Raw genomic sequence first — 23,269 nt, forward strand, 5'->3', positions numbered from 1 at the left:
TCATTGGCAATGTATCTTAGCAGGTAACAGTACAACTATCATGAAATAAGATGGCCACTCATTATTCTAATGAGCTTTTGAAGTAGGCCAAACTTATAGGAAAATAGCTGAAGTTAACTCATCTATGTAATAGCAATTATGAAGTCACGTAACCACTGAGTAGACAATGAATATTTCATGATAGCAGGAAAAATATTTGAGTCAACATAAATTATGGCTGCTCAAATTTGATATTGAGAGTGACATATAGAAAGAGCAAAGAAACAGCAGTAATTATACCTGGGTTCTAATACCAGGTTTATCAGCTGTGTGACTTTTAAGTTACCTAATTTCTCTGAACATCTACTGCCAAATATGCAAATGGGAAGAGTAATTACCAGTCTGTATATTTTATATCAGTGGTTTTCAAATTCTACCATGCACCAGAATCACCTGGAAGGCTTGAGTCAGCAGTATAATTACATTTCTAAAAAATTTCTGAGTAAAGCTGACTGATGACCATTGTTTTAAAACGTAGTTCTGAGGTATACGTGAATAATGTATATTAAGTATTTAAAATTGAAAAAAACATTTATAATTTACTCACTATGCAAAATTTTTATGAACCTATGTTAAAATTCATGTTAGAAATCTGCCCAATAACTTTGATGATAGGTAAACATACATTATGTGGCCTATGAAAATATGCTTCAGAATTGCCAAAACAACTATTTTCACATACCGTTGTTTCCCGGAAAATAAGACCTAGCCAGACCATCAGCTCTAATGCGTCCTTTGGAGCAAAAATTAATATAAGACCTGGTCTTATTTTATATATATATATAACACAGCTGATATATATATACTAACATAGTATAGTATAATATAATACTGAGTATAATATAATGATATAATATAATATAAATATAATATCTTATATTAACTTTTTTTTTTTAAGATTTTATTGGGGAAGGGGAACAGGACTTTATTGGGGAACAGTGTGTACTTCCAGGCCTTTTTTACAAGTCAAGTTGTTGTCCTTTCAGTCTTAGTTGTGGAGGGCGCAGCTCAGTCTTAGTTGTGGAGGGCACAGCTCAGCTCCAGGTCCGGTTGCCGTTGCCAGTTGCAGGGGGTGCAGCCCACCATCCCTTGCGGGACTCCAGGAATTGAACTGGCAACCTTGTGGTTGAGAGTCCGTGCTCCAACCAACTGAGCCATCCGGGAGGCAGCTCAGCTCAAGGTGCCATGTTCAATCTTAGTTGCAGGGGGCAGATCCCACCATCCCTTGCGGAACTCGAGGAGTTGAACTGGCAACCTTGTGGTTCAGAGCCCACTGGCCCATGTGGGAATCAAACCGGCAGAGTTAGGAGCATGGAGCTCTAACTGCCTGAGCCACTGGGCTGGCCCTCTTATATTAACTTTTGCTCTGAAAGATGCATTAGAGCCGATGGTGCGGCTAGGTCTTATTTTCGGGGAAACATGGTACTACTTTCTAATTCATTAAAATATTTTATTATACTGCCATCTAGTTTGTCAAACTTTCAGTTAGGAGATAAAATTTACTTCTTTAACTGTGTAATATTGTATGTGACACTATATACATTTAATCTTAAAATATGTTTATTATAGATGTATACGTTTAAAAGATGATATAGAAACAAATGTTAAAAAGAAAAACCAGACTTATCTCTGACATAATACCTGTTCTTCTTCATTAATAGCAGCTATGAAACCCATAATACTTTGTATTTCTTCATGAGTTCCACCTTTGCACAGAAAATATTTAATTAGTCCATACAAAGAAGTCCTTATTGTTCGAATATCATCTACAGACAGCTCACTATATTTACAATCACTCCTGAAAGAGAAAGTAAAAGTGCAAGAATTGAAATTCAAATGTTTATATTTTTGTACTTTTTTATATGAAAGAATTCATAGTTTAAAAAAGATGTTTATATGTAATTATTAGAATTCATGATACAATGTTATTAACCCCAATAAATCTAATAAAAAAAAGAATTCTTGGTATTTTTGGCTTCTTTTTCTATTTAAGGAAAACCTTTTGAAATTAGGAGTTTCAATACCAAAAACATAAATTGTTAAAACAACTTATATTTATGCAACACTCCCTATTTGGCAAATAGTTCTAAGTGCTTTATTCATTATTAACTCATTTATTTTAATCCTCAAAACAACCACAGGATGTCAGTTTCATTATCTCCTTGTCATAGGCCAGAAAACTTAAGTGCAGGAAAGTTGAGTAAGTTATCTACAGCTGGACAATTAATGAAACACAAGATTCAAACCCAATGTATATGATCCATTGTTCATCATTTTAACCTCCACACTATTCTGCCTCGCTGAAGTTAAAGAATATTAAAATTGCTGGAAAATAAACAATCTAGATGTTCCAATCAAGTAGCAGGCAGAAAACAGTATCAAACTGAGAAGATGTAAGGACATCATACCCATAATAAATCCTAAGCATATCTAGGAGAAACTGCACACCATACTTCTTTCGGAAAACTCTCCTGCTGTCTTTGATGATGGTGGATAGATACTGTATATGACCTAAAACAGAAAGTTCACTCTTAAATGATATAGCTAAAGTAAAGTCACACGTGTAGTTATACAATGTTATTAACCAATGTTATTATAGTTATTTATTATAGTTAAAATTTATCAACAGCCTGCTCTCACCGATTCGAAAGGGAAAATCTCCACGGTTCCAAATACGAAAGTCAAAGAGTAAATACTGATACATTTGTTGTAAGAGCTGCATATTTTTCTCTAATGATACTTGTTCAATTAGTAATTGAATTGCCATCAATACATTAACATCCATCAAGGTGGTTGGCACCTGAAATCCAAACAGAAGAAGAGTTCTGTAAAGTTCAGTTTAAATTGTCAGTAAGCTATAATTTATTCAGGACATCTACTAAATATAAAAATCTTGGTTAGAAAAATATAAACAATTTAAACATTAATTTTTCTGCAATAATGCCAGAATGTATTTTCTTAATGTCATAATCTTAAAATAAAAGTCTTAAATTGATCCAATATCCAAAATACCAATACTAACAAGGTCCTGTATTTCAAAAATCATACAGTGTTATGTAAGATAAGTAATTGTATAAAGTAATTCAATAGAAATTTTTAAAGTGGTTTTGTGTGTGTGTTTGTGTATGTACACACACATATATACACACATATATACAAAAACAGAAGTTTATAAATCTACTTGTAAAATAAATTATATCCACTAACACAACTTAAGCAATAATAGAGTAATTTCAAAAAGATGTATTTATATGTTAGCAAGAAATTCCAACACTAACTGCTAATTACGATCATCAGCCATACCTACATAACATTAGACTAGCTCACCTTCTGAAGTAAGGCACCAAGAGTGGAAACTCCATGGGAGTGAATAAGATTGTCCTGGTTAATAGGATGTCTTTGAATAAAGTGTTTCATAATCAATATAAATGTTGCAACTAAACTTCTCTCTAGTCTTGACTCTGTGGAATTGTGAACATGTTATTATCATAATTAATCACTTTTATATCACATTTTCTATATCATAATGCACATTGTAACAAAAAGAATTTGGTTCAGGAATTAGCCTCCAAAGGTCTCTTGTAGAACACAAATACCAGAAAAAGCAGCAATTGTATACTATACACTTCTATGCGCATGTAAATATTTTCTCTACCATATTTAACAATGTTGTCATATTTCCACTAAGCATACAAACTAAGGATAATCAAGAGTAAAACCAACATCACAAGTTTTCTGACCACAGATATAGGAACTTCCTGAACTACATTAGTAAAGTTAGGGATGGGCTGCTTCAGCTACAAATGGTTAAGTTTCTTCCTAATGGTAGCAAGACATTTTAATCTATTTTTCAATTAATTCTCAAATTTCTCAATGACTATTTTGAATTAATTTCATTTTAATACCTGATGCCTTTGTGGAGGTCAATACCACCCAATCTCCTTCTACAGGTGTCATCAATTCAGAAACTGTTCTTTCATTCATTCCTTCAAAAATCTGTCCTTCACTGGAGTGGCTAATTTGTTCCAATAGAGGAAAGAGTACATTTAATCCACCTACGCAGTTTATGATGTCCTGAAAAAGAAAATTACAATTTTTAATCTTATAAAACATAGGCAATTTTTTCATTTAATATCTACACAGCATGTAAGAGGTTATATAATTTACTAAATCTTTAGGCAATGTATAGGATAGTCTAAGCTAAAGAAAACCTTGTATGGGCATATGCTTTAAAGAGCAGCTTCAGGAGGCACCACAATCAATACTCAGGAGAGACTAGGCCAGACCATTTTTACTGTACCTTTGTTTTCCAAAGCTTAGAAATTTCAAACATAGGCAATCCAAACATGACCTCATAAGGTGACTTGATAATGTAACACTAATGATGTAAGAGGAAACTGTCACAAGGTAATCAGGCATAATGAACAGGAGAATAAATCATGGAAAAAAAGAATGTATTTGGTAGTAGAACTACAACTGACTCCTCTACTTTAAGTTAACAAAAAAGGTGAAGTGGGTGGCTTCAACCAAAGTTCAAAGTGACTATTTTGGATAGCATAACAAAATATATTCAAAATCCTTTGACATGTTATTAATGTCTCTTCTCTGCCTCAGTTTCTTCATCTGTAAAATGAGAATAGTATTAGTTCCCACTTTATAAAGTTGTTATTAAGTAAACTAATATATGAAAAGTGCCTAGTGTCTGACATACAGTGAGTGCTATGTAAGGTTAGTTATTACTAATGGCTACAATGTTGTGAATTGTCATGTAGACCCAGCTTAAGTTTGTAAGTAACCTCTTCATATTCTTTGCCTGTTTTTCATATTGATTTTTAAGGGTTTTATGTAGTAAGTAAATTAGCTTTTTGGATGGCAAGTATTTTTTCCCCAGTTGTCATTTCACTTAACTTTTTTGTCTTTGATTTTGCTGCAATATAAAAATGCAGTAGTCTTTTTCTTAATAATTCTGTTCTTTTTGATTTCCATATAGCTGTAACTCAAGGCAACAAAGATTGCTTTGATTTTCAAGTATAATGTATGGCATAAATAATCAGTTTTCAACATATAAGTAATACATAGAACTAGCCTTGTAAAACCAATCTTACAAGTGATAGCAAAAGTTAACTTATGAATTGACAAACACATCGTAAATCTTACTATTCTAACAGGTAAGAATATGTGTTCTTCTCTCAAAGTCAAAGACAGAAAAGTTTTATACCCCACAAGTAACATGAGATTAATACTAATTGATGGATTCATTTTTTTTTAATCGGGGAACAGTGTGTTTCTCCAGGGCCCATCAGCTTCAAGTCATAGTCCTTCAATCTAGTTGTGGAAGGTGCAGCTCAGCTCCAAATCCAGTCACCGTTTTCAAACTTTAGTTGCAGGGGGCGCAGCCCACCATCCCAGGTGGGAATTGAATCGGCAACCTTATTGTTGAGGGCTCGCATTAACCAACTGAGCCATCCGGCCACCCCTGGATTCATTTTTACGTAGGCTAAATCATCTTAATGTTTTCTGCTCCATTGAAAGAATAAGCATATTTGATTGGTGTTAAGTGACTAGAAGATAAAGGTGTTATTTGCTGATTTACCAGCAAGTTCCCTATACTCTTATGTTTCTTATGATTTTATTTAAGCTATAAATTCTATTTAAGATATCTTTTAAGAAAACAGTAGTATATTTTAGAAATAGGAACCATTGTCACCCCAATAAACTTTAATGAAAAAAAAAAGTCTTTCATTTTAGCCCAAACAGCATTTACTAATTTAATTACTCAGTGGCCGATGTTATTACATATTTCTGAGCCAGGGACCTGTGAAAAAAGGGGTGGTCTCTCCTTTGAAGTTGCTAAGGACTACTGGAGAATCAAAGAAGCAAATAGTCACTATTCACAACAGTAAGTGATAAAGTGCTACAGGAACCCATGATAAGAGCAGTTAACTCAGTCTAAGAAAGTAAATAAAGGCCTCTAGATAGAAGCAAGACATAATGTCCAGTTGAGACAAAAATATGAGGTACATAAAACAGGCAGACAAGACATTATAGTTAGAGGGGCACGTGAGGAAGAGGAAAATGACTCCTTAACCTCTGAGAGGAAAGATCTGAGTTTGTTTAAAGCGGATGGACAGGAGACCACAGACAGAGAGAAGTGTGTAATTCAAGAGAAAAGGGATAATCAACGAAGTCTCTGAGAAGGTTAGAAGGGGTTGAAATCTGCCACATACTTTTAGGGATTAAATACCTTCAAAAGTGGAGCAATTAACTAAGACAGTATATTTTTCTCATGAAGTGTTAAACTCATGGTATAGTTTAAAAACTATGCTTCACTACATAGTTTTAAGCAAATTCCAGTCATTCAACTACTTGTTTGTTCATGCTTCAAACTGTGTATCTTGCCTGCAAGCATTTTAACCAGGCCTTGTTATTCAGCTGAACCTGGTGATGCTGAAAATTAAACTCTTCTAAAGTACCCATAAACTTACATAATATGTTGTCCTTCATTTTTCATTAACTTACCTTAATGTCCCAGTTCACTACTTTGTTTCCTGTTAACCTTCCATGCAAACAATTAGTAGATAAATCAAGGCAGATTGAATTTTTACAGGCCTAAGAATAAAAGAAAAATATGGCCAACAACTAAGCACAATGAAGACAAAACCCAAATCTAACTATATATGGAACACTTCACCATATACTTAAAAGGTACATAGTATAGTCAGTGATAAGATGCCTAAAATATTTAGTATTACTGTTCTCTGTCTCTTTAAAAAATCAAGGACTAGATTCCTAAAGTACTCACTCATCAAATGCAGGTCACTGCTGCTTGTCATCTGTTATTCACCGATCACATTTATTCACCAATCACAGTTTAAAATATTTTCTCTTTTAAGCCAATATAAGCAAACAGATTTTTGACTTTTTAAAAAATTCAATGTTTTATTCCCATTAGTACTTCCCTAGGCACAATTTCATGATACACATAAACTGTGACTAAAGTCTGAGATATAAAAATCACAAAACAGAAAAATATATTACACTACTACTACAAAAATCCAATCACAGGCATAAGACACTATTTTCCCTCATGTAACTGACAATTCTAGTTATATTCAGATTAAGAGCTTAGTCTGCAACTCTAGAAACTTAGTTATCTGTTAACTTCCTAAAAGGTTTATAAAGTGGGTAACTTCCCATTCAGTCTCTGAATTTGCGAATTGAAGCATCTTTGAATTTAATCCCCATTCCAAAAGGAAAAAAAGAAACCTACAAATGTTAGCACAGATGATGTGACTGTTTTTTCCTCTTAATGCAATTGAGAAAAATTGTTTTAATAAAAGAAATGCAAATTGAGCTTACATTTAATTCAATGTAAACTACATTAGTCTTAGAGACAGAAATGTCTTTCTCCTGTTACTACCTTAGTACTTGTGTGTCTGTGACTAATCTCTTAGTGGTCTGGCTGCCTCCAGTCTTCTATCCTTCTAATTCAACTTTCACTCTGCAGCTTGAGACCTTTTTCTAAAATTCAAACCTAATCATATTATTATTTTGCTTAAAATCCTATCCAATGCCTGGCACAGGAGGTTTGCTATGACCTGGCCTCCACTTGTCCTCCAATCTCATTTCCAGTCACCTGTGCCTCCTGCTTAGTGCCCTGCACTCAAATACACATAGAACCTAGGTTTACATTCTGTGCATGCTGTGCCTTGCACATCCTCTCTCATCCTTTACCTGTTAAAACACAAATCAAACCACCTTTCTATGCTATTTAACCTCTGGAAGAACAAACCACTCTTCCTTTGTGCCCACATTATATTTTGTGCATAATTCCAACACAGAAATATTGTATAGTGGCTAAAGATATGCATTAAACAGGCTGGCAATTCACTAGAATTATTAGGCTAGGCAAATTACTGATCTTTATTCAGTTTCAGAAAACTAGAGTTTAGAAAAGATACAGTTAATGCCATATAACCCTCAGAGCTTTTGTGAAGATTAAAAGAAATAATACATGTGAAGCATTTAGCATAGAGCTTAATATATTGTAAACACGAAATAAATGGTAGCTAAAAAAAAGTTCATAAAATTATATTGCACTTATTTTTAATAATTTTTAATGGCACTTCAAGCCTCTCTTTCTCAATTACCCTCTGAAATGACAAAACAAATTTAAAAAGGAATTCTAGTTCATAGCATAGTTACAACTAAATGGACAGTCCATGTATTTACTCTGACCTTTGCAGTGTAGTGAAGAAGGACATTACCAGGCAGGTCAGCCATGTCAGACTCTTGAAATTTCCAAGGGCTTAAACAGTTTGGACCTGTAAATTATTTATACACACACATATCATTGAATACTTATGGCCTCTTCAGTTCTGTATAATCAGAACAAAATTTAAAATTAAGTTGTTTGAAGCTACTCATATAACACAGTTAATACACACTAGCCAAAATGTACTTTATTTTTATATCACTTCCAGTTTACCCAAAACCTAGAAAAGTCGGGAGGGATGGATCAACCTCCACTACAGAAAGGAAATTTATAAAACTAATAATATCAAATATAACAAAGTTTATTAAATTATCTAACATAAACCAACTCAAATTTATAAGACAAAATAGCAAAATAATTAGTAATTAGAAACAGAATAGCAAATGAGTAGGAAAAATTCTTAACTAAAAAAAAAAAAATCGAAGAAATACAAATTAAAACACGGTTCCATTTTACATCAAAAACATGAAGGAGATAGTACAGACCATTCCATCTTAGTGAGGCTGTGACGAATCTGGTACACTTACATATTACTGGTAGGGACTGTCAATTGGTATGTATCTTTTGGAAACTGATTATGTAACATGTATTGAGAGCCATAAAAATATTCACATACTTTGAAAACTTATCCTGGGAATTTATCATAAATATATCCATCAAAATAAGTAAAAAAACCAATAAGTAGAACGATTCATCATATTTAACATTTGATGTTTAGTCAACATTAAAAACTATAAACAGTAAATCATGCATAAGTAAAAACTATAAACAGTAAATCATGCATAAGTAAATCATGCATTATGAATCCAATATAACATTATGCAGCCATTAAAAATGATCATTACGAACACTATACAATAAATAATTATTATTTATAACAATAGAATTATAAGTAGGAAAAGTTGTAAGAACAAAATCCAAACTACAGAGCTGTGATAATTACACTATATTATTTATTAACTTGGAATTTATTTAGATTATGAATATCAACTTCAAATACTTTAGTAAGTTTTAAAGTAATGACAAGGTTCTAAACTTTGAAAGTCTAGACAGTCTCATTCACCTCAAAACTCCCATGAAATCTAAAAAAGAAATTTTGACAAATAATAAGCTATTGTGCAGAGTTAATATATATGACTATTCAGAGGCTTACCTCCTGAACAATCTACTAAAATACAGATATAATTTTGAAAATAGTTATGATCCAATAATCATGTATATTTAAAATCATAGCCAAAAGAAAAAGCCAAAATAAAAACCGTTCATAATTTTATCTAAAGACTCCTAATTCTACTGCCTTCATGAATTCTTCAGGTATATTAATATATAAGTTATAAAAATCACAAGCTTTTAAATAAGACTCACATAATTTTAGACTCAGTCATGTAACTTTTTATGAATACAGGCTTATATTTTGTTTCATCAATTTATTAAAATCAAAAGTATTATAGACTGAATTGTGTACCCCCAAATTCACGTTGAAAGTAAACCCCTAATGTGACTATATTTGGAGATAAGGTCTTTAAGGTAATTAAGGATAAATGACATCATAAGGGTCAGGCCCTAATCCAAAAAAGCCCCTTTTAAGAAAAGACACCAGAGATATCTCTGGCACACATACAGAGAACAGACTCCACGTGAGGGCATAGCCACGAAGGCAGCCATCTACCAGCTAGGAATAGAGACCTCACCTGAAATCAAGCCTGATTGAAACTTGATCTTGGAATTTTAGCTTTCAAAATTATAAGAAAATAGTGTTTAAGCCACCCAGTGCATGGTATTTTGTCATGGCAGTCATAACGGACTAATACTGGACAGCTTTATGGATTTTTGAAATATTTCCCAAAGATTTGCTTTATTTATGCCTACCAAAAGAAGTACAGTGTACTATAATTAATAATACTGTACAATATACTTGAAAGTCATTAAGAAAGTAGATCTTAAACATCAACACGCATAAAAAATGGTAATAATGAGAGGGGACAGAGGTGTTAACTACAATGGCAATCATTTCGCAATATATATGTGTATCAAATCATTACTGCATTCCTTAAAAATATGTATGTTGTATGTCAAATAACATCTCAATAAAGCCAAGGGGGGAAAAGGTATGGTGTGTGATAGGCTTTTTCTTCCCTTTTATCTTCCATTATAACAAATACACTTTTCAGATTTAGGCAACAGAAAAAAACTAAGTTTACTTAAACAGTATGACTGTAAATGCTCACCTGCTAAATATAATGCCTTCACTTGAGGAGGCTGTAGTGCTTCATAGAAGATGATAACAGACCCCAGCTGACCCTCTAGAGATGTGGGACATCCCCATTCACTGTCTTGGGTTCCCGCTGATATCAATTTGGTAATCGATTTTGATTTTTCTATTGTTCCTCCCCAGGAAGCTGAGGACAGAATTCCTCCAAATGATGTCCGATGAGGGGTAATAGGAGAAGAAAAAGGTGGATCTGGGATCTGGGATGGTGGGGGAGTGGTGGTTCTTTGCCCAGCTGAACCAATGCAGCAAGAAATAAAAGGCTAAAAATTAAGACATAAAGAAAACATTTAATTAAAATTAATTAAAATTACAATTAATTATCAATATTGATTAATTAATATTAATAATTATTGAAATTAATTAAAATACAGTTTTAATTAAATCTCTACATTCATTTAAAATGAAATAAAATTAAGCAAACAAAGACATTTGTCGGATCGTATGTGTACACATGTGTACATATAAGAAATCATTACAGACGTTATCTTTGGCCTACATGATTTGGATGCATTACTTTTATAACTCACTTTATATCCTTTTACACTTTTGAATTTTTAATGAGTACATATTAACAAAAGTTTTTTAACAATTTTACTTATATTCAAAAATAGAGAAAACTTAATTTTCCCCCTTCAAATTTATAAACAGAGAATTACACATCATTATAATAATGCTAATTACAGGTTATCATGAAAAGGTCACTGAGATGAACAGCAATAAGAAATTAGAATCCTATTGACAGAAAACAGATCCCATCCAGAGCAGCACCTCATGCACGGTAAAACCCAGGTCCCTACAATGACTTCCAAGGAAGGCACCCCCTTGCCCCAACACTTATGCACCTTCCTTCTGACCTCATTCCCTACCACTTGTCATCTTACTCAGGGCACTCCAGCTACACAAACTCCTTTGCTGCTCTGCAAACATGTCAGGCCCTTCTTCCCACGGGTCTAGCACATGCTGTTTCCTCTGCCTGGGATAATCATACCCCAGATGCTTTCACAACTCACTCCCTCATCTCCTGTAGGTCTTCATTTAAAGGACACCTTCTCAATGGCACTTCCCTAAAAACGAATTTAAAACTACAACCCCTCGCAACTCCCAATCCCCCTTATTGTTTTATTTTTCATCAAAGCATTTATCCTTTTCTAACACATTATATATTATATATATATATATATATACACACACATATAGTTTTATCATATACAAATATATCTTATTCTATATTATATATTTTTAGTTGTCTCTAAATATATGTATATATGTTGTCAATATCCCCCCACCAAAATGTAAGCCAGAATTTTGTCTGTTTTGTCTACTGATATAGCCCCAGTGCTCAAGAAATGTTTGTTGACTAAATAAAAATTAAAAAAAAGAAAGAAAGAAATTAGAATCCTAGAACTTGGGAAGTAATTCCAAGTAATCCAATCCATTCCTTTAACTTCAGAAAAGGTCCTTTCAAAATTATCTAAATATTCTCAAAAATTTTTTACATTAATGTACTTTAAGAGTCATTCTAGTAAATAATTTTTTTTGAAGAACAAATTATTTAACAACACGATAAAGAAGACATATTCAAGGGAAGACTATTTCAATAGATATAGGGTCTACTAACATAGCATCTTTCAATGGGGGCGAGAGATTAGGCTCAAGTATGAATAGGGCATGGGCAAGTTGGAATTTATAACCAAGGAGCAGACTGGGGGGGTCAGTGTATGGAAAAATACTAGGAGGAAATGTCAGGGATAAGGGGAATTCTGGCTAAACTGACTAGGCCAGGGTGATCAGACATTACCCAGATGGTGGAGGATGAAGAATCCAACCAGATATGAAGGGTGGGGGCTCTGGTCCAAGTGACTTAGCAGTACCTTTGCTAAAATTGGACAATGCAGAGACAACCATGAAAGTCTAAAAGGCAGGCTAAGTTAAAAAGGAGTTCAGGGGAGCATGAGTAGACTTTGGTCTTTGTCAGCTCTTTTCCCTATATTGTGCAGCCCCTTGGTTTTTATTATTCTTATCAATGGCTAATATTTATTGAGCCCTTATTATGCATCGGGCACAATGTTAAGTTAGATATGTCTGTTAATCCTCCCGACAGCCCTGCCAGTTATAATTATCTCCAATTCAAAGATGAGAAATATGAAACCCAAAAAGTTAAGTCACTAGTATAGGATTCCACATATACAGAGTAATAGTTTCGAAGTTCAAACCCACATTTGTTCTAAATGTGCTCAACTGTAAGTAGGACAATACACAAGTTAAAAATAAACAACAAAATTCACCCCCAATCCCAGCCCTCAGCTGTCTTCCCAAAAGTCCCCGCCTCCCCAGCCCCTCGGGTGCAGCCAAACCGGCCTGCCCCACTGCAGTCCTCGTCTATTAAACACATTTTGTCTTATGCCTAACTACAATGTAAAAGTTTAAAGTTTCTTCATTATTGTTTCAAATTTAATGGAGATGGAAATGAGTCCATCATAAGTCTCTAAGTATTTCATATTCTTGGAGAGCTTTATTAAACAATTCTTTGCTCTGCTTTATTCAATTTCTTTGGCTTTCCTTCACAAGCCTTTTTTCAAGCCTTTAACCATACTGTTTCTTCCTTGAATTGTTTTTCTTTATTAGATGTTGTCTGATTTCATCTAATGATGACAGGCTAACAGAATATTAACTTACTATATCTTAGTACATAGGAAACACTAAAATTTATGGGCACACATTTAGAATGAAGAGAATCTTCTATATTAAACTGAAAATTTCAACAGTTCTCAATCAATTGATCCCATAAAGAGTAGGTTAGGGGCTGGCCCGGTGGCTCAGGCGGTTGGAGCTCCATGCTCCTAACTCTGAAGGCTGCTGGTTCGATTCCCACATGGGCCAGTGAGCTCTCAACCACAAGGTTACCAGTTCAATTCCTTGAGTGCCGCAAGGGATGGTGGGCTCCGCCCCCTGCAACTAAGATTGAACACAGCACCTTGAGCTGAGCTGCCGCTGAGCTCCCAGGTGGCTCAGTTGGTTGGAGCACATCGTCTCAAACACAAGGTTGACGGTTTGAGTCCCGCAAGGGATGGTGGGCTGTACCCCCTGCAACTAACAACGGCCACTGGATCTGGAGCTGAGCTGCATCCTCCATAATTAAGACTGAAAGGACAACAACTTGACTTGGAAAAAAGTCCTAGAAGTACACACTGTTCCTCAATAAAGTCCTGTACCCCGTCCCCAATAAGATCTTTAAAACAAACAAACAAACAAAAAAAACACAGAAAAATGACTCAAAAAAAAAAAAAAAGTAGGTCAGGGGCGGCTGGTTTGCTCAGTGGTTAGAGTGCAGTGCTCATAACACCAAGGTCGTCAGTTCGATTCCCCCATGGGCCAATGAGTTACGCCCTCCACAACTAGACTGAGAACAACAACTTGACCTGGAGCTGAGCTGCGCCCCCCACAACTAGATTGACATGGAGCTGATGAGTCCTGGAAAAACACACTATTCCCCAATATTCCCCAATAAAAAAAAAAAAAATTAAAATTAAAAGAGTAGGTTAGATGAACTTACTTCATTCATGGCAGGAAATCTGAGAGGAGCAGAGACCTTCTGCTGTCCATTGTCATAAATATAGACGAGGCTCTGACCAAAGGGCCTTTTTCCAGGCATGTGAACTATGGTTACGTTGTGCTGATAAAGGAAAACATATATTTAAAAAGTGAAAATTACATTAAGTATTTGGAATGACAGATGTTTTCAGAATATTACTCTATAACAAGCTTATATGAATAGCAGAACTTTAAGATTAAGCATAACTAAATGTCGATTAAAAACGATGATCTCAAAGTGAATAACATTTTTTCTGTAGTACTTTAAAAGCACTTATGTCTATTCTAGAAAATCTACACACAATTCTAACAGTATCTTTTCTGCACTTTTCAAGTCTATGAGTATTTTTTAAAATTAATTTTTCTAACGAGAATCATTTTATATTTTAAGAAAAGCGACAGAAACGCACTTTAAACGATTTATGCATTTTAACAACTTATTTGAAATTCAAAATCATATTTGATTCGAGAAAACTTGAAATAACTCGTAACATTTCATTTTAATATTTTAGCAGAAAAATGACTACTGGGAAATTTACAATGATGATGATAAATGGTATTAACCTCCCTATAGATGAACTTCAACAGGAACAGAAAGTGAAAATTAATCAACTCTCAAAAAGCAGCTGACAACACTTGATGTACATGCACCAAATATGTTTTTTAAAGGAAAGAATCAAGAAACTAAATGTGAGACACTAAAGCCTTACCCAGAGGGAGTCACAGAAACTGTGGTCAGGAAGAGTAACTGTTGCATATTCTCTTTTCGTGCATACTGCTACAACCAGCATACCTGAATGGGTAATAAAAGCTTCAAAACCCATGCCACTTCCTGTAAAAAAACTAACAAAAATATTTATTATCAGAACTTCTGAAGTTAGTTGTTCAGTTTTATCATCACTGAAGCACACAAAACCATAATGTTATCATGAGTAGCTTTATCAAACACACTGTGCGTACATTCTATTGCCACACATCAGTCCAACCTTGCTTCAAAGATGATTTTTAAATCTTTTCTTGGCATAAGAGTAAAAGGTAGCCTTATAACTGGAATTCCATCAGCAAACTATAATAAAGCTATAAACTTTCAAATCTTCAAAATTTTTCCAAATAAGATTCAGAAAGCGTGAACAAAGGTCTTAAAAATCAAAAAGCAAGGGCTGGGTGGCTCAGGCGGTTGGAGCTCCATGCTCCTAACTCCGAAGGATGCCGGTTCGATTCCCACATGGGCCAGTGGGCTCTCAACCACAAGGTTGCCGGTTCAACTCCTCGAGTCCCGCAAGGGATGGTGGGCAATGCCCCCTGCAACTAAGATTGAACACGGCACCTTGAACTGAGCTGCCGCTGAGCTCCCGGATGGCTCAGTTGGTTGGAGCACGTCCTCTCAACCCCAAGGTTGCCGGTTCGACTCCCGCAAGGGATGGTGGTCCATGCCCCCTGCAACTAGCAACGGCAACGGCAACTGGACCTGGAACTGAGCTGCACCCTCCACAACTAAGACTGAAAGGACAACAACTTGACTTGGAAAAAAGTCCTGGAAGTACACACTGTTCCCCAATAAAGTCCTATTCCCCTTCCCCAATAAAATATTAGGAAAAAAAAATCAAAAAGTGAAAAGAAAAAAAAAGTAAAAAGCATATTAAAAATTGTTACTGAAGTAACTTAGTCTGGGTGTACATACATATAGGTTTTCTAGTCCTTCATATAACTATATAGCACCTTCAACAAGAAAGAAAGATTACCATTCATTTTCAAGTTTATTATTCTTTTTTTTCCATTTTTACAGTACTTTTAAGAAGGAACTTGTTTTTAAACTGACTTCAGAACTCAATTAGCAAAATATTTAAGATATACAATTATTATGATGAAAGCAAAAAAATACTTATAATTAAACTGTGTGCACCCTAAGGATGAAGAAGCTTCAGATACACTGTTGTACACTGAAAAACTAGATGCTTGGGAAAGCTTTTTCCTGTTTAAAGAATCACAGCATATATCATATGACAGTATTCATTTATATTCCATAACTTGTACCAGTACCTGTACAGCTGTTTTCTTTTTCCTCCTTTGTTAGCGCTGCCAAGAGTCATCTGATCCTGATCTAAGCAAAACCAAGCATTGCAGGAAAAGGCAGACCCTGGCCATTTCTGTATAGAAGGCACAGAAATTCCTGCCATACTATGTGACAAATTGAAATACTGCAGTGCACTCTCTAGACTTTGTTTTCGGGCCATTGTCAGGATTGCTCGAGTCACAGGAGTTGTATAAGGGTGCATATACTCAGATTCATCCACCCTCAGCAGTCTTAGCAGTCGACGTATTTCTTCTGAACTCACTGACTGACTCCCCAAAGAACCATGGAGTGCAATCAGGTTCTCAGCACAAGTTCGATGAAGGGAAGACTGGGAATCGAGGGTTTCAATGATTCTAATCCCCATGTTTGCATTGACACAAACAGTTCGACTCTGTCTATTAATGCAACAAATTATTTTCAGCCAATCAGAGATGAAGATCTGCAGGTCGTGAGATTCTAGCTCTGGAAGCCACTGGATAAGAAGCAAGAGAGGCTGAACATTACTAATGCCCAAAATCCCAACTGAAGTGTGGTCACCCTCTACAGCCTGTAAGGCAACATAAGAGACAAAGGTTAGTTAGCATCTTTGATGTAAAGAAAATGGAACATTTTAAAATAAAGCTAAAAAACCTCACCATATTCATAAGTTCTTTAAGTAGTTCCAGTGATGGTTGACCCAGGGATTTTAATACTTCAAACATATGTGTATAACCAATTCTTTCTTTAAATACTTCCTAGGGGAGGGAAAGTCAACACATCAAAGCACATTTTCAAAGACTGAAATTATTGGAAATTTTTTAAAATGTTGAATTCCCATTTAAGTTAATTAACTTATTTTAAAAAATATGAGTTCAACATCTGTTTTCTCAAATCACATTATCTTCATCTTAAAATAAACTCCATCTACCTTCTGGAATACAATGTTATAATAATCTGCCAAAATGTAATGAAATTAGCAATAGTTGTATATTATAAAATTATTGTATTACTTACTGATTAGGTCACATGACACTTCCTTTACCTTCTGCACTTTATTTGTCAATAATGCAGTATTACATGAAGTCAAAATAAAAATGAAGGAAAAATAAGGAGAATCTCTGGGGAGTAAGAGGAGTCAGACAGCAGCCTCAAAGGTCTAAAGAGTCCTGGCAATTTTGAGTAGTGACTAAAAAAAACTGGGTAGTTGTCTCTCTACTTTTTGTATCTAAATGGTATGAATTATCTGGAGCATTGAGTTCATTTAGTAAGGTCTTAGTTAGTCACATATATTTTTGAACTAGTGAGCATTCAAAGCCATAAAGTAGAATATAAAGACAACCAAAACACCTAGCAACACTAAACTGGACCAGTACAATAGGTAGAAATATATACACTCATTATAAATTTAAAAGATTTAAACAAAATGAGTAAGATTAGTTGTCTCTGGGGAGGGGAACTAGTTGACTATGGAACAAGGGTAGCAAGACCTTATTTTCCAAAAGGCATTTTTAAAATAATCTTTTAAACTTTAAACCATGCAAGGCATTCGATAGTATAAAAACTCATATTGCAAAAAGACTCGAACATCATTTTAGTTTTGAATTTCATACTACAGTACAAGCAACCCATTATACTCATAAACCAATTACTTAAAACTTAAAATGATCTTTTTCCTTACAGAAACTCTTTTAAATGGAGATTAGATTCCCAGGCCAATCTGCAACCACTGTAAAAGCCTATTCAGCAGGCACCTAACCAAGAGTTATTTATACAGAGGGTGCCAAAAAAATGTATACACATTTTAAGAAAGAAAAAACTGCACTAATATATACCCATAACAAAAGATGAATACAAGTCACGTTTGACTTCTGCAATTACACGAGGTGTTCAAAGTGGTTACCATCAGCGTCCAGACACTTCTGATTACACTGAACTACTTTTTGAGCAATGCTGACCAAAGTGTCCATGTGTATACATTTTTTTGGCACCCCCAGTATATAGCAACACTTACAGGGCAACAGTTAGTATTCTAACAAAAACCAATGGAGAGTAAGGAATACAACTGAAGGTATGGCTTAGGGAACAAGAATTCATTCATTCATTTCTGATATTAGACAGGTAAGGCATGAAATATATTTGAGGTGATGGATAAGAAGATAAAATGGTAATAATAATAGGAAATGACATTTTTAAGCTCTTACCATGTACCTGGCACTATGCTTTAAACTATGCTTACCACTTTAAACAAATGATCTCACTAATCCTTAAAACTAGTCAATGAGGAAACCAGTAGCACAAAATCAGCATTAAGTAGACAGCAGAACAGAATGAGAGGTAGTGAGTGAGAAGGGAAAGAAAATCCTGAGGTTAGTGACTACAAACAAAGAAGGTGCAGTTTCGTTGCCATCTGGAAAAACAAGTCCCAAATTAGTAGGGCTGTTGACATGTGAAAAATGTTCATGTTTTAGGCAGTAAAACTGATTAAATAGTGAGTGAATTTTTCTTAAATAATGAAGAAAAATTGATATACAATTTAATCCTTTAAATGTACTACCATAGAATCACTTAAAATGATCATTTCGACATGTCAACACCTGTGCTCTCTTCATTGACTGACACTGTAAATCCCTACTAGTTTGTAGTTCAGTCATCAATGTCTTAAATAGTCACAAAATAGGGCCAATAGGCATCTGTCTTTAAAATTATCAGCAAAATGATTCCTATACTAAGATGAGATATTTTGAGAATTATTTCATTTTAGGTGTGAAACCATATGTATTACACACTTTCGTACATAACTTTGGGAATTATATACTAAAACTGGTATATCTAAGATAGCATTTTAGAGCTTGGGGATATATGTTTCACCTTAGCAGCTGGAGATTTGTTCATTACTGCTGTCAGAGCCTGAATGGTTGATACAGCCAAACAATCCAACTGTCCCTGAAACACCTACCAGAGGGGGGGAAAAAAAGCAAGAAATTAACAAATGTGTTCAAGATTTGTATTCAGTTAGGAAACCTTTGCTCTGAAAACCTGAAAAAATAATTACTTAATATGCAATACATTCCTCTTCCAACGACATGGATTTCTGAAACACTACAACCTGCAAGAAAAGTTACCTACTTGACAGAAAAAAAGCCACGTGTCAAGAAGAAGGATGCGACTACATTCACTCATTTCATTAAAATGTTTTGGGGAAAAGAACACCAAGCTTAATACATGCTTTTTAAAAAAAATAATGGACAATCTCAAGAGGAAGGGAGAGAGGTCTATCATTGGAAACTCTATTATTTTAATTTTCCTTTAAAAATAAACATGAACTTTCTAGGTTTAAATTTCATTAGCATGTCTAAGTCTAAAATAGTCCTGTCTACTTAGCTTCTAAACCCTGTGTTATAATTGAAATGGTATGTACATACACCAATTAATTACACTTGCAAACAGTAAGTTATATCTATTTTTAAATAAAATTCAGAATTTGAAGCAGAACAGAAAAAGAAATATCTATAAGCATTGTCATGTTTTTGAGAAGGCAACCTGTAATGCTAAAAGTAGTACAAAAAAATATAAAGCAGCTCCATTTTGTCTGTTTCTGTTTAAGCTTCATCATAAAGAAAAGATATATTAAATTTCAGGTCAGTGCATTTATAGCAAAAAAAACAAAAGCAAATATAACATCTTCAATACTAAAAAAAATGAACATAACTTATCAGGCTTAGTCAACCATGAAAGAACAGAATAAGCAGTAAAAAGTTGTAAAAACAAAGTTCCAAAAATCTGCTTTTGGGAACATATTACTATAACTTGAATCTAATGAATCCATAAATAGGATTTTCCTCTCCTGCTCCCACTAAAAAAGATTTGAGTAAAGAGACTGATTAGATCTTTGTTGTTTTAAGCTAAGCTCTACTACTTCCAGGCAAGTTATTTAATCTGGGATCTCGGTTTTTGTTGATGTTGTTCATTAAACATTATAATAAAATAAACGTATTATATATGTAATACACATATTATAATATGCATTAAACATTCTGCATACACAATTTCATACAAATAAGATCATTCCTATTCTTCATCCAAGAGGACTAGGCATCGCAGTACCTACAACTAGGAATACTAACATAATATAAACCTCTAAGAAGACCATTAACTATTAATCTGTAAGAAGGACTTAAGAGGTACTAACACTTATTAAGAAATCTAAAACAGTACCCTGTAATTGATACTGCACATCCAGAATAGAAATTAATAGATTATCATGACTCTTTCTATACCACAGCTCTATTTATAAACTTGGACATTAAGATAATGTTAATAATGACATGATGTAAGCTCTTTCACAAACATTTTGGGAAAGAAAAATAACAAAGCAATTTTTATAGGTAGTTTTTTCAAAGTAAATTACCTAATGTATTGTAAAAAGCAACATAAATTGCATATTTCTGCCTTATTCCCATGTAGAATTGAATTTTTAGAAAAGTAAAGTCTTATCCTAAGTTAAGACTCAAAGAGTTCGGCGTCTTCTTCCCTTCCTCCAAGATTCAGGTTGTCCATTGAATTATAATCATTACTTGTCAACAAGAAGCAAAGAATCAGATATTATTGACCATACATATTCACAAACAAAGCCGTAAAGTCCCAATACACCATAATGCTTAGAAAAAGAAGCCCCAAATATGAAGTCACCACCAGGTGGATAGCATTGATATTGGGATCCCATTCCTGTACTTTGTATCTTCTCAAACTGAAAAGAACACACACATATACACAGATGGAATATTACTGATCATTTAGACCAACCACCAAGATTTCAAAATATTTATCTTTTAGATAAAAAATGAAAAAGTTGCTTTAAAAATTTTCAAAAATGATTAATGAAGATTAGAATTAAGATAATGTTTGTGTATTTTAAGACCTAAGAAAAAAGTACAGGAATAGTTGATCCCACTGACTGATTTTGAACTTCAACTGAAACAAGATGCAGGCTTTGTAGATACCTGGTCCTCATTCATTTCTGTCAGTAATTTGTTGGCAAGGTCTTTCTCGCTCTTGTCTGTCACCTTATTGTTAGCATTTAAAAACAGCTGTTAAAAACAGAGACAAGAATAATGGAGACAGAACATTAAATTGTTACCTAAAAGCAGAAATGAAGTTTAAATGGATTTCCATGTCTCTTGAAAATAAATCCAAGAATCCACTTGTGAAGTACACCACTTTTAAACTGACAATCAACTATTCATTTTTTTTGGGTAACAAAGATTAGTTCATATACTATAAAATTAATTATTATTTATTTCTCTCTTGGAACTCAAAGTTACTAAAATAAGAAACAACAGCAATAATTAAATTAGTTAATATTCCAAAAGTCAAAGAATGCAGCAAATGTCTCACAGAAAAGAGAAAATGAGCTATTAAGACAGACTAAAGATAATGTATATAATGCACAGTAAGGTTCTGTAGCCAATTATATTTGTGAAATTCTATTAAACTAACTTTTAAAAGGGTTCTTTCTGGAAATACTTCTCAGAGTCTCAAACATGCTAACGTGTAGTTTGACAAGGGAGGTCAGTATGCAGCATTTCCCAAATTTATCTGACCACACATTTTTGTTAAAAATTCTGTAACAGGATTCTCCAAATACAAATCAACAGTATAAAGAGCTGAGCATAATTTATATTAGTTTGTGTCCTAGAAAAAGGGATTAGAATTATCTTTAACATACATGGGGACTGCCTCTTTCTGACAGAAATAAAGGAATCAAGTATTTGGTTTAAGTTTATAAAACTCAGCATCCCAAAACATCTCAGTCATAGTATGGGTAAAGAGAAAGAAATTCAAATAAGAGTTAAAAGGAAAAGAAAGTTAGACTTCTAAAGGGCTCTATCAAAAGCATCCTAAAAAGAAAGTTCTTCTTAAGAAGTTCTACCATTTCAAAAATGAGAAAAGTCCAGTAATGTGCTGAAATAACACAACATAAAATAAAGTGGATAAAGGTATGGTATGATATGATATGCAAAAACATACGTGCGTAAAGCTTAACTTAAAGATAGATTACTGTACACAACAGAGGCTTTGGAATCAGAAACCTTGATGTGAATCTTGGTTCCACTATCTATTAGTTGGTTTTAAAGAAAACTATTTCACTTCTCTAAGCTTGTTTTCTCAAAAAGGAAAAAATAGTATCTCAAGAAATACGTGTGCAGATTAAATGACATAATCTATGCTGGTTATTAGCATAGTATCTGGCACATAATAAGGGTTTAATAAATGAAAACTGGTATTATTATTATCAGCAAATGTTTAAAGATTAGTAATATTCCTCATTGTCTAGTTTAAGAGACACAGAATTGTCAAAACTGATGAAAGCAAAAATGAGTAAAATCTTTCCAGAAAGTATTCCATGTCAAGAATCTTAGAGAGAAGATCCAAGATGGCAGAATCGGGAAAAAAAAGTCAAAAATAAATAAATAAAGTAATACTGTGATATTAAATTAGAAAAAAAATAACAGAAGAAAAATCACTCTGGGAATTTTTTGGCAATACAGAAGATTCAGGTTCAACATAATACTGTAGGACAATTACACTGGAAAATTTTAGAATTAACAAAAATAAGTAACATACATTCAAAAAAATCTTTGAAAAGTTTTTACTCTTTAAATCAGTAACTTTATTTCTAGAAATCTACCTTAAAAAACAGTAAGGAACTCACACCAAGATTTTACAATACAGATGCTCACTTCAGCTTTATTTACAATAGCAAAAAATAAGAAACCCCTCAAATATCAACAATAGTAGAACAGTTAAATAAATTATGGCTTATCCATAGGTTGAAAGAGAAATCCTCAAACTTGCTGGTCTCAGGACCCCTTAACACTCTTAAAAAATATTGAAAACCCCAAAGAACTTTTATGTGTGTTAAGTCTATCAATATTTACCATATCAGAAATTAAAATCTGTTATGAAATAAAAATATTTGTCTATTCATTCAAAAAATAACACCCACTACATATTGACATAAATAACATTTTTATGAAAA

The 23,269-nt window shown here is 33.7% G+C and overlaps 1 protein-coding gene across 7 annotated transcripts in view; it reads right to left on the reverse strand.

The window, feature by feature from the left end:
* NBEAL1 (neurobeachin like 1) overlaps window positions 1-23,269 on the reverse strand; it is a 153,103-nt gene that overhangs the window by 78,036 nt on the left and 51,798 nt on the right. For 6 of the 7 annotated variants that reach the window (XM_033111730.1, XM_033111733.1, XM_033111729.1 and 3 more), the window contains 14 exons: window positions 21,231-21,317; window positions 19,099-19,182; window positions 16,887-16,985; window positions 16,218-16,798; window positions 14,888-15,020; window positions 14,140-14,259; window positions 10,543-10,846; window positions 8,278-8,363; window positions 6,559-6,648; window positions 3,945-4,113; window positions 3,367-3,500; window positions 2,680-2,839; window positions 2,448-2,550; window positions 1,681-1,837 (listed from right to left, as the gene is read on the reverse strand). In XM_033111730.1, coding sequence (XP_032967621.1) covers window positions 1,681-1,837; window positions 2,448-2,550; window positions 2,680-2,839; window positions 3,367-3,500; window positions 3,945-4,113; window positions 6,559-6,648; window positions 8,278-8,363; window positions 10,543-10,846; window positions 14,140-14,259; window positions 14,888-15,020; window positions 16,218-16,798; window positions 16,887-16,985; window positions 19,099-19,182; window positions 21,231-21,317 — 2,307 coding nt within the window. The remainder of the gene's footprint in view (window positions 1-1,680; window positions 1,838-2,447; window positions 2,551-2,679; window positions 2,840-3,366; window positions 3,501-3,944; window positions 4,114-6,558; window positions 6,649-8,277; window positions 8,364-10,542; window positions 10,847-14,139; window positions 14,260-14,887; window positions 15,021-16,217; window positions 16,799-16,886; window positions 16,986-19,098; window positions 19,183-21,230; window positions 21,318-23,269) is intronic. The other variant, XM_033111734.1, reaches the window with a different exon arrangement.

This window comes from Rhinolophus ferrumequinum, chromosome 8 (assembly GCF_004115265.2).
Source record: "Rhinolophus ferrumequinum isolate MPI-CBG mRhiFer1 chromosome 8, mRhiFer1_v1.p, whole genome shotgun sequence".
Classification (NCBI taxonomy): Eukaryota; Metazoa; Chordata; class Mammalia; order Chiroptera; family Rhinolophidae; genus Rhinolophus; species Rhinolophus ferrumequinum.